General features: G+C 38.0%; 2 protein-coding genes across 2 annotated transcripts in view; one reads left to right on the top strand and one right to left on the bottom strand.

The window, feature by feature from the left end:
• frem1a (Fras1 related extracellular matrix 1a) overlaps window positions 1-10,488 on the top strand; it is a 26,679-nt gene extending 16,191 nt beyond the window's left edge. Inside the window, exons 18-37 of the mRNA XM_079458068.1 lie at window positions 229-414; window positions 522-718; window positions 863-1,085; window positions 1,531-1,675; window positions 1,920-2,061; window positions 3,044-3,239; window positions 3,430-3,694; window positions 5,290-5,707; window positions 5,794-5,995; window positions 6,072-6,216; window positions 6,291-6,420; window positions 6,498-6,570; window positions 6,894-7,040; window positions 7,195-7,397; window positions 7,472-7,519; window positions 8,188-8,364; window positions 8,539-8,670; window positions 8,965-9,080; window positions 9,402-9,487; window positions 9,578-10,488. Of these exons, the coding sequence (XP_079314194.1) occupies window positions 229-414; window positions 522-718; window positions 863-1,085; window positions 1,531-1,675; window positions 1,920-2,061; window positions 3,044-3,239; window positions 3,430-3,694; window positions 5,290-5,707; window positions 5,794-5,995; window positions 6,072-6,216; window positions 6,291-6,420; window positions 6,498-6,570; window positions 6,894-7,040; window positions 7,195-7,397; window positions 7,472-7,519; window positions 8,188-8,364; window positions 8,539-8,670; window positions 8,965-9,080; window positions 9,402-9,487; window positions 9,578-9,777 (3,431 nt within the window). The 3' untranslated portion in view covers window positions 9,778-10,488. The remainder of the gene's footprint in view (window positions 1-228; window positions 415-521; window positions 719-862; window positions 1,086-1,530; window positions 1,676-1,919; window positions 2,062-3,043; window positions 3,240-3,429; window positions 3,695-5,289; window positions 5,708-5,793; window positions 5,996-6,071; window positions 6,217-6,290; window positions 6,421-6,497; window positions 6,571-6,893; window positions 7,041-7,194; window positions 7,398-7,471; window positions 7,520-8,187; window positions 8,365-8,538; window positions 8,671-8,964; window positions 9,081-9,401; window positions 9,488-9,577) is intronic.
• The window catches only part of usp53a (ubiquitin specific peptidase 53a), a 38,344-nt gene continuing 36,868 nt past the window's right edge, over window positions 10,375-11,850 (bottom strand). Inside the window, exon 18 of the mRNA XM_079458042.1 lies at window positions 10,375-11,850. Coding sequence (XP_079314168.1) covers window positions 11,774-11,850 — 77 coding nt within the window. The 3' untranslated portion in view covers window positions 10,375-11,773.

Raw genomic sequence — 11,850 nt, 5'->3', positions numbered from 1 at the left:
AAAAATATAATAAAATTACAAAAGTACTTGTGTTACAATAATGAAACTTGTAACAATGCCAATTCAAAACAATATTAACAATATAATTAAACTGAAAACAGATGTGTGATACCTCTGATCCAAATACCTTTTGGGTCTTCTCTATGTGTGTATATGTTAACAATATTTAAAAGTTTACCAAATGTTATTTGTTACCTGTGATAAATCTATCTTCTGTTCATACATCAGGAGAACTCTTTGTAGTGGACGAGGGTGGGTCCGCTTCTATCACGGCGACCCATCTGAGAGTTACAGACCAGGACACTCGTCCAGAAAACCTGGAGCTCATCCTGGTTTCTCCTCCACAGTTTGGATACATAGAAAACATTCTGCCCAGCCCTGGCTTTGAAAAGAGCAACATGGGAATCAGTATCGGTCAGTGTGACGATCTTGTGATTTCTGTGACATTTCATTAAAGTTGTTCAATTACAATAAAGAAAAAGAATGCTTGATATTTAACTGTTTATTCATTTTTCTTCTAGTTTCTTTTACTCACAGGAATGTGTTGAACGGACACATTAACTATGTCCAGTTCAGACACCAGAGGATGGAGCCCACCACGGACCAGTTTATGCTGCGTGTGTCTGACGGAAAACAGCAGTCATCTCCAGTCCCCTTTTACATCATCATCAGTCCAACCAATGATGAGATTCCAGACCTACTGGCTAGAAACATCACGGTCAGTCCAAAGAAAATGCTTGACACATGAATATCTTAAGCAAGAAAATATTTATTTTATTTAATAAGTATAAACCACATTTGATCTGGGAAGCATTTCTGTAGTCATTTCAGGCGTGTGAGCATGACACATTTTGTCTTTAAGGTCAGGGAGGGAGACATGACCGTGTTGGACCCCACTGTACTCGACGCAGTGGATCACGACATTCCTAGAGAGCGCTTAACGTTCAGCATTATCCAGCAGCCCCAACATGGATCCATCATGGGTGCGGCGCACGGAAGTGATCTGACGTTTCACAAGAGACTCAAGAACAGGCGTGGAACCGAAATACCAATAGAACACTTTACAATGGATGATCTCAGGAACGGTACTTAATATTTTAAAGATTCACAATATATATATATATAGTTGATAATAAAGTTAACTGAAAAGCCAATTTTGCTGCACAGCTGTTTTTGAGTTTATGCAACTCAACATGTCAGCTTCTATCAATCTGTTTCTCATCAAAACAGAAAAATCAGTTGAACCAACATAAAACAAGCAAATAGCTGAGTTTATTCTAATAGGGACTCAAGTCAATATATTTTTTATGTACTTTATATCATATTATACACAGACCAAAAGATTGGTCAAGATGTAATGTGATGCTGGATGAAATAAAGAAATGCTGAAAGAACCATTTAGCTAATTTAAGGCAACATGTCACTACACCACATTTGTCACAACAGTGTAATGTGTAAACAATTTCTTTCCATTAGTGACATTAGATGCATACAGTATATCACATAATACAGTTATTGTTTTACTCTCAGGTATGAGTGTGATGTACATGCATGATGACTCCGAGAGTCAGACGGACATATTCATCATTCAGCTCTCCGATGGAAAACACCAGCTCAAGAGAGGCGTGCATGTGAAAGTGCTGCCGATCAATGACGAGGAACCACATATTACACGGTAACATGCTGTATATCAGTAAGGAAAATGAATACCATACCGTTCCTGTTATCCATTAATAAATTATATTTATTTTTATAATCCTGACTCTAAACCCAAAGTCCTTAAACTGAAAGGGAAATGGATTGTTGAAAATTACTTTTTGAGAGCAATTTTTTACCAGAACGCTAAAATGTACAACTGGTAGCAGCCCTTGTCTGACTGGGTAAATCCCAAAACTGGGTACTGTTTTTATTTTTTTTAGGAACACTGGGATTCAGATTGAGGCTGGGGAGTCTAGACGTATCTCCAGTGCTGTTCTCAATGCCCAGGATAAAGACACTCCCCCCTGTGACGTCATCTACGTCTTTGAGACCGTACCCAATCATGGTGCCCTTCAGATGAAGGTCAGACTTAAAACATGTCTAGGAAGAACGGTACAAAGTTCAAATATAATTTTTTTTGTAGATTTAACCGATAAGTCACACACTGGATGAAAAGTGCCATCAAAGTCTTTTAGCATCTTTGAAAAAATATTTTTCTGTTAACAGAAACACACACCGCTTGCCCCATTCGTTGTCTGTAAGCGGTGCTCAGCGATGACTCAATCCCCTGCTGTGTCACAGAGCGAAACTAGTTGAATTAAATCATATTTGTATCAAATTGTCATTAATATAGATGGCTTCAGAGCGATAACATAAACAAATGTTACTGCGCATGCGTGCGTTCGTGGGCTGCGATTAACTTCCGGTACACATTTGCAAACAAAGTGTGCCTTGTAGATTATTTCTGATGACAGGCAAAAGAAACTTGGATATTTGGCTAAACTTGCCTCTCCAATACTTTGAATTAAGACTGCGATACCATGCTCAACCGCTAGATGCGCATGTAGCCTACTATACGGTTAATTTAAATGCGACCAAAGAACTTGACCCATTCAACAAATTGTTTATTTATATACAATACAATAATAATAAAAATAAATAATTGAATCAAATATTATAGTCATATTATTAGACACTAGCCAAACACAGACCGGAAGTTGTCCGATGAAACGGTCACCCTAGAGGTGGCAAGTACACACAACAAGAATTCTTCTCTAAGTAATTGATTTACTCATTTCTATCAGAATAAACTATACAGTTCCTACAACATACACCATTTACGGTTATGTAGTGTTCATCTTTCTAAAACGAGCAACCTTATAATGCTTTTGACTCTGAGGTGCTAAACCGTCCGTCCAATCGTAGTTTTGTTGAATCGTAGTCCGAATCACGTCACGCCTTCTAATGTCAAAAACTTGAACATGTATTGAGAACATATTGACCATTAAGACACATTTAATTTCCCCTTCCTGATATACAGTACTTGCTGCCTGCTGTTTCTTAGGTAGGCACAGACTGGGTGGCTCTATCTGCAGGAATGAATTGTTCTCAGGAGGTTTTGGACATGAACCTGTTGCGTTACCTTCACACTGGCCAACCCGGAGCTCGCACCACTGACTTCTTTGTCTTCCATCTGTTTGATGGCAAAAACCGCTCTCCTGCTCAGCACTTCCACATTACTGTCAAAGAACTAGAGAAAGGTGAGTTGGGAGTTCATTGTTTTCAGTTGAAACATACCATCTGAGTACTGTATATGATGCACGAAAATACATGGACACAATTTTTAGACCGCTTCTGTGCTGAAGTTGTAAACGTAATTGTACGGATTTGCAAGTGACCTAAAAATAAGCAAAATATTTGTAGCAACATCTATCTGTGATTGCTTTCCAGGAGATCTAGTATTGTTTGTGAATCCTGTGAGAGCCAGTCGTGGGGAGCGAGTTGTCCTCACCACAGATGTGTTATTGGCTGTGGACGGCACTGATAAGCCAGAGGAACTTCTGTACATCATCACTGTACCTCCAGCGCATGGACATGTGGAGTACATCAAAAACCCGGGTGTGCAGATTCGGTCCTTCAGTCAGCTGGATGTAGCTGCAAACCTGGTGTGCTACGTACACGACAACAGAGCAGATTCACCCAAAGAGACACTGCGGTAATCACGAAAACATTATGAACCACTCCTGACAAAATGGTCTAAATGATCATTTTGCATTAAATAAAAGCTTGATTTAAGCTTTAAGCCACTATCGTTTCTTTTTTAATCACGTTTGCCTTTTTAATGTGAAAGAATGTCATTAGGCATTGTAATACAATAATGGAAAATCACCCTGTTCAGATGTCCACACATTCTTAAACAATAATATCAGCATAAATGAATCCAACTACAGAGCTCCGGAGGTCACGTGACCCATTCTCTTTACACCGCCATACTGGCAGGCAAGGACAGCCGGGAGCAAATATGAAGTGAATGGCGCCAGCATGAGTTTCAAAGCAACAGAGTTCACTGCGCACTTTAATTCAAAAGACACAGTCACGTACGTAGCAAAACCTAATAGATTAAACTTAACAGGTCCCTATAATGCCCCAGGGGTGCTTTTGACGTGTGTCAATAAAGCAGTAATACTCATTTCTGGCTCGCGAGATCCATATTCCGGTCGAGTTTATAGCCCCAACTCTGATAAAACACACGTGATCAAGCTTAGCAAAGTGTTCAAGAGTTCATGCAGGGCTGCGCAGATTGCTTGGCGTATGACCGGGAGAGCGATTAGCTTGTTCAGGTGGTTTAATCAGAGTTGGGGCTAAAAACTCAGCAGGAAAATGGACCGCGAGCCAGGTTTGAGTATCGCTGCAATAAAGGAACGGATAGCATTCCCGACCTGCACCATCCTGATATAACGTCACAACTACCTCATCAACTTTCCTTCGTCCTACTCCGGAGACTCTTTAAAAAGCCTGCAACAGCAGCTCTAGTGCTATCCTGACTGCCTGCCAAAATGGCGGAGTTTGCGTGTTATAAGGTCAACCTCAGGAGCTCTTTAACATATAAATGCATCACAATTTACTATAGGATAACACAATGTTTTCAATTATCTTTAAAATAATTTCATCTGCATAAGGATTTATGATTGTGCCGACATGTTTATGTTATGCATTATAAAATTAAACGAATGGCTTAATAATAATGAACAAAGATGTGAACTCCATTCTATCCAAGATGCTGGATGACAAAAATGCCATTGGTGCAAATTGTAGGCAATAGATGATCAAATGTACCACTTTGTGACTTTTTTCTCCGAAATATTACAGGAAATATACAGCTTTTTCCTGTTAATAACCTGTATTCGTGAAAAAGTATTTTTCTGTCATTTGTCATTTAAGAAAAATTTATTACGAGAACAATCTGTGAAAAATCCGGTTTACTGTTATTCTAGAATTTGGGGAAAATATTAAAAGAGAAAAGTGACTTTAACGCTAAAGTAATCTTTTCGCAATTCCTTGCGACAAAAACTTTAAATAATTGTATTTATGTAAAATATTTACGATCTTTTTCACTTAGAATTTTGATTACTCTTTGGATATTTTATTTGCATATGTATTTAACTTATTTACTTTTTGAATTCCTTTGCATTTGTGACTATCATAATGTTTAACAATATTTAAGCACATAATGGCTATCAATGCTGTATCTTAAAGATTAAAGATGTGTCGTCTTTACTAATAATGTCCATATGGCTAAATTGTCTCTAGGTTTGTGGTCAGTAACGGCAAATCAACCCGCAATGGAACCATGGAGATCTTTGTGGAACTGACCGATACGATTCTGCCCACCCTTGTGCATAATGCCGGTCTGCGTGTTCCTCAGGGGTCCACCATAACTTTATCTCCCGATGTCCTGTTCCTGTCCGACCCCGACACCCCACCCACCGCTCTGATCTACAAAGTGACCCAACCTCCCCAGTACGGCCAGCTGCTCCTGAAGGGACATCCGCTGGTCACAGGCAGTAACTTCACCCAGAAGAACATTCATGATCTGGATGTAGCATACAGACACTCGGGTGGATCTTCTCAGATCGACCGCTTAACATTCATAGCCTCCGATACCACAGACAGAGGCTTTCTGGTGGATGGAAAAGTGCAAACCGTGCCTTCGTTCATCACACTACAAGTCAGTCGTTTTATTAATGATTTAACTTTACATTTTATGATCGTAGAAATTTGAATCATAACTATTTGTGTACGTGTCCACCACAGATTGACGCTCTAGACCGCTCCGCACCACAGATCGTGACGCTTCATACTCTGTGGAAAGTAGAGGTGATGAAAGATGGACGTTATGGGATCTTTATTTCATCGAGAGAGCTCGAAGCTCACGATACAAACTCGCCAGACGATCGTCTTATATACCACATCCTTAGAGGACCTTACCACGGGTACCTGGAAAATTCAATCAACGGTGAGACTCAAAAATGTTTATATCATTAGATATTTGCATTGTATAATATATTTGTAAAATCTATCATGAACAACAGGTGAGTTTGTAAGGGAGCGTTTCTCTCAAAGGGACCTGAACAGAAGGAATATTGTCTACATCATAAACTCGGCTGTGGATGCTCTGACTGACAGTCTGGAGTTTTCCGTTTCTGACGCTTTGGGCAATACCGGACCCTCGAACAAGTACAGTACATCCTTACGTAATAAATAATGAATAAATAATACAGAACAGTGTTTAATATCATTCCCGTCTGCAGGCTGGAGTTCAGCTGGGCCAGTGTGGAGCTGACCATGAGCGATTATGTGATATGTGAGAGTCAGAGATCAGTTTCACTAAACATTAAGAGAAGAGGAAACGTGCAGGACTCATCTTTTGTAACTGTACAGGTAGAGCGTATGGATTTAGCTCATTCATTATTAATCTTACATTTCTTTTAATATTATAGAGTTTTTATTTCCCACAGGTAAAAGAACTAACAGCATCTGCTGGAAAAGATTTTATTCCTGCGTCCTCATCTCTAATTCAATTCGACCCAGGTATGTTGACATTTTTGTATCTGTTGTGTATTAAACTACTGTAAATACAAATTCTGTCATTATTTTTTCACCCGTATGTCATTTCAAACATGTCTTTGACTCTTTCATCTGTGGAACACAAAAGAAGATATTTAAATAAATGTTTAAGTGGCTTTGCATCCATAGAATGGAAGTCAATGAGGGTCAATGTCGTTTGGTTACCAACATTCTTCAAAATATCTTTTGTGCTTTGTTTTCTGTTATTTTTGGTTACTACTTTAACATAGAAAGAACGGAATTGAGATGCTACAAATAACAAAGATTCAAATGTTTTTTTTCCGCAGGGGCGAGCAGTCGAGAATGGAGAACAGAGATAGTTCAGGACTCCTTAGAAGAGGCCGAGGAGAAATTCGAGGTGAATTTGGCATTCCCAGGGGGTGCGGTATTGAGAGGGAACACAAAAGCCACCATCCTCATAATGGACAAAAATGGTAAAACCGTTGTACATAACAGGGATTAGGCTTCCTTTGAAACGACAGAAAAACTTCTGAATACATTTTTGTTGCATATTTATAAACTATGATGGGTGTCCTAGATAAGAAGCGTCCTAATAATAAGTGTTTTATGTTTGATCACATTCTGAAGCGCAATGCAGTGAAAACAATTTCAAAGTGAACACTGACCTCCAAGGTTCAGAGATGAAGCCGGTGTCGTTCCCTCAACACAGCTCAATTCAGGTGGAGGTGTTGCCTTTCTCTCAGGGATATATCAGAGGTGATGGAGATCTAGTAGTTCAGACTCCCGTCGCTACAAAGAAAAGGCTCAGAGTCAATGGAAACGGCAAAGTGGTACGTTTTAAAAAGAATAACTTTAATAGTGCTGATAGATAGTCTGAATACTAATCTAAAACTACGATTCACAGGTGCAACCTTCTGAAATTATTCGCCGAGGATCTGATACCATTTTTAAAGTAAGATGCATGAAACAATGCAATGATCACATTATGTACAGCAGATGTAGCCATTGTAGGTTATGTACAAGCATTTTGGGGATGTAAGTTAAGAGACCATTTTAAGCGTTTTTAACTGAAAAACTGTCTTTGGGTCAAATGATCAGTTTTTTGTTTAATTCTAGAAACAATATTTTTATTTGAAATTAGGGAGAAATATTGTCACATTTTCATTCATTCGCAGAAAATGAAAACCGGAGAAACACGTGAAAATAACAGAAAAGATGCTCTGTATTTTTTCAGAAAACTTCATATTTACTTTTTAGTAATACGACAGTAATATTTGTAAATGTAATTTTTTTACGTGTATCCTGGATTTTTATCCCAGTTGTCATGTGTCTTGTCATGCTGTCAGTCTTTCACATTGCTGTTGGATGACTTTGTCACTCCTGACGTTGGATTTTGTTGAAATTCAACAGACACTTGACTGAAATGGCCACCATACATCTAGAAATTCTGATTAAATGAACATTTGGATTGGTCTTTTCATTTCTTCCGCGGCTGTATAACCAAAACCTTTGACACATACTGAATTAAAATGTGTTCACGTCTAAAGGTGTGGATTTAAAGTAGGGGTTTTTACATATTGTGTGATTCCGTTTTGAAATAATATCGTCGTGTTCTTACAGTATCACGGGATCATGTCGCTGGCAGTCGAGGAAGACAACACTGCATCCTTAACAGGAAGAAAGGCTCAGGTGAAGGTGACCAGCAGGGGGCAGCAGCGCTCGGCTCCAGTCAGAGAGGCAAAACTACAGACGGCATCTCACACAAACACTCAAGTTCTACAACATTTTAAAACACAAGTGAGAGATCAGTCCTAGTTTACGTAATAGTACAAATGGCCTTGTCCATATGTGAACTTATCAACTGAAATGTGTATCGTTCTTCTATAAAACCCTTTTTCTGTTTGTCACGTGATGTTACAGTAGATCAATTGTATGGAAATTAAATCAACGCACATTTATTTATACCAACAGAAGATCCCATCTAAACCTGATTCTAAACCCTGTAGCCCAGAACTTACTGGCTTTCTACATTACGATGAGAGCTCAGGTCAACTCTTACGCTGTAATGGTGACACCTGGAGGCCCTGGACACCTACAAATGAGGTCATTACCATCACACTTTAATATTTACAATGTGCCACGATGATGATTTAGGACATCTTAAAGGAAGTTCACCCGACATAAATATTAATAATAAATAAATATTTACAAGAATTCCCCCACACGTTGTTCAAAACCTGCATACGACTCTTTCTTCTGTGGAACACAAAAGAAGATATTTTGAGAAATGGGAGAGGGTCTTTAAATGACAGTTCGCCATAAAAGCAATAAGTAATTTACTGCTATTTATTATTATGAGATGATTTGTGTTTTCATCTCTTCTGTACGTGTATCCAGACTGTGAAAGCACAGACATGTTCTCCAGGATGGACGTACCACAACAACTACTGTTACTTTCTGAGCACAGATAGCAAAGCCACATGGAGCGGCGCAGCACGGGCGTGCAGAGAAAGGTAAGACTAGATCAAACTTCAGATTTAAACGGAAAGTTAAAAATTCTGTCATCATTCATCCTCGAGTTGATCCCAAATCTGTATAAATGTGTTGTTGTGATGAACACAGAGAAAGAGGTTAAGAATGCTTATAACCAAACTTGGCCAACATTGACAAATTTTCATTTTTGGTTGAACCATTCCATCAAGGCTTGAAAACTAAAGTATCTAATACATATAAAATGGGGAAAACTGCAAAAAAATGATTTCATACTAACTATATAACTAAAATGAAAACACAGGCAGCCTTTGACTTGCAACCAAATGTTTTTTTCTTCAAAGCTTCGATGGAAACCTGGTCAGTATTTTGTCAAAACCTGATATGGACTGGCTTTGGGACTTCAGCGACAGAAAACCCTTTTGGATTGGTAAATTACATTGGCCAAAAAATGTGTGAGGGTTAAATATGCCATAATACTTCCAATTCAACCTTAACATGTTTCTCTCGTCATCCACAGGTCTAAATGACCGTGAAAGCAAAGGCAGGTGGGAGTGGGTCGGCGGAGAGCCTGTTACTTACACCAACTGGAGGAGGAACCCTCCAAAAAAGATGAAGGGAACAAGAAAGTGTGTTCTCGTCTGGAGGAAAACAAAATGGCAGATGAGAGATTGCAAGAAAGGAAAAGGACATCGCTACGTGTGTAATGTTAAAACGTGAGTCAATGCTCACAAAACACCAAATTGTAGCGGCGTATTACACAACTTGAGAGAATGGAACGAAACCACACGACTACCAAGTGCATATATTAGAGGGATACTTTACCCCAAAAAATGAAAATTCTGTCATTTACTCGCCTTCGAGTTGTTCCAAATCTGTATAAATGTCTTTGTTCTGATGAACACCGAGAAAGATATTTGGAGGAAGGCTTATAACTAGACCGATCTTGCCTCCCGTTGACTCCCATAGTGGGAAAAAATACATTGTCAGTCAGAAGTAGCCCTACACTCTTCAAAATGTTTTCATGGTCAGTCTGGTATAAGCATTCTTCCAAACATCTATTTCAAAGTCGACTGACAGAATTTTCATTCCCAAAATATTTGATCATGAAATGTCATCTGCTGTAACTGCGTTTTAAAAATGGTTTGCTTTTGATGCTGTCATTTAATGTAAATATATTTTACACTTGAAATACTGTATGTATCTCTACTGTACATATTTTACCGTGTGTGATCTGTAAACTCAGAGATTATTAATGTTATGGAACCAAAATTGCAATGTACAAGAAATAAGTTTTACTGTAACCTGCGTGACATTTATGTATAGTTTATATTATGTATAAATTATCTTGAAATTACATTCAATATTCAAAATCAATAAAGTGACTGTATGCCTTACATTTAACACCAGATTAAATATACTTTTTTACAGAATGTATAGTTAGTTTCTTTACAATTACAGTGACTGTTTCTGAAATTATGCAAATTTCCAAAGACATCACATATAAATCACATGCTGCTAAAAGTAAAGATATTTTTTTCTTTTTTTACATGATAGAGTCCATTCAGAACGCGTAATGAAGAATCTTGAATTACATCCCATCAAATTGATACAATATTTAACCTGCGTAAATGTTATATGAAATAAAATAGGGGAAGTTAAAAAAAGGAATATTAACAACTAAAGAGAAACCTCTATTTAGACCCATATTCATTTTTGCATTTGGGTCACTATGCTCCATCATAACCACGACAAAAATGATGTTATGCTTAAATAAATCAGTTTATTAAAAGGTCCTAATCAACCCAAATGAACTACATTATACAAAAGAATTTAAAAAGTGACCAGTTTACAGATAAAAACATCATCATCCCGTCATTACATACAAAATAAGGCACTATATTCAGTGGTGTCCGCCTAACAATATACAAAACATCATTATACAAACCAAACAAAAATATCAAATTCCGTACCAAATATGAAAAGAAAAAACAAATGCACTTTGTTGTGCCCAAATCATTTCAGAATTTAACATTTTCGCACAATGTATGAATTCGTCTCAGTAAGCGTATATTTAACTCTCCAGTATCGACTATAAATCTCTGTGCACATTGGTCAAAATACGCTGAGCTTTGAACAAAAGGATGCAAATATCCAAAGTGGTCGGGAACTACATAAAAAAATCTAATCTAAACCGACAAACCAAGGCCATGAAATATATTAAGACAGGCTTCATTTCTCTTTTCAAAGGCAGTTCTTACTAAACATGAGTACGTGTAGCAGCTTCACTCTCTGAAAATACAATCGGACGCTTTACCAGCTCTGCCCCCCCATCAAAAACTGTAAAACAACCCATTGAACCATTCAAGACAAAACCAGGAGCATCAAATAACTGTATGATGGGCGTTTTAAATTCATTTCCATTGTACGGTTTACACTTTCAGCGTTAGTTTTGTTAGTCTTTAGTCCTCATACATCAAAGGTCTTAGTAGTCTAAGGAGCGTTTCAGGAAGAAGTTACGCAACGTTATTCTCTTTTGGCTTGAAAACGTGCAAACGTGAGATCTAAACTGTTACATACTCTCTCTTGAAATGCATAATTTCAAAATGTAAAAACAATAAGGCATTTTAAAGTCCATTGATCCATATGTCAAAGGCAGAGGGATGTCATTTCATGCTTTCGTTACCACCGAGTATTTCCCAGATAAGATGTATCGTCATAGGTAGCCATGTTCATCCAAGCCTTTCATAGAAACAAGGTTCCATTTTGCAGTGGATTTACTGGCAACATGAA

This window comes from Barbatula barbatula (genome assembly GCF_947034865.1).
Source record: "Barbatula barbatula genome assembly, chromosome: 1".
NCBI classification, from domain to species: Eukaryota; Metazoa; Chordata; class Actinopteri; order Cypriniformes; family Nemacheilidae; genus Barbatula; species Barbatula barbatula.
This window is presented reverse-complemented; position numbering and strand designations above follow the sequence as displayed.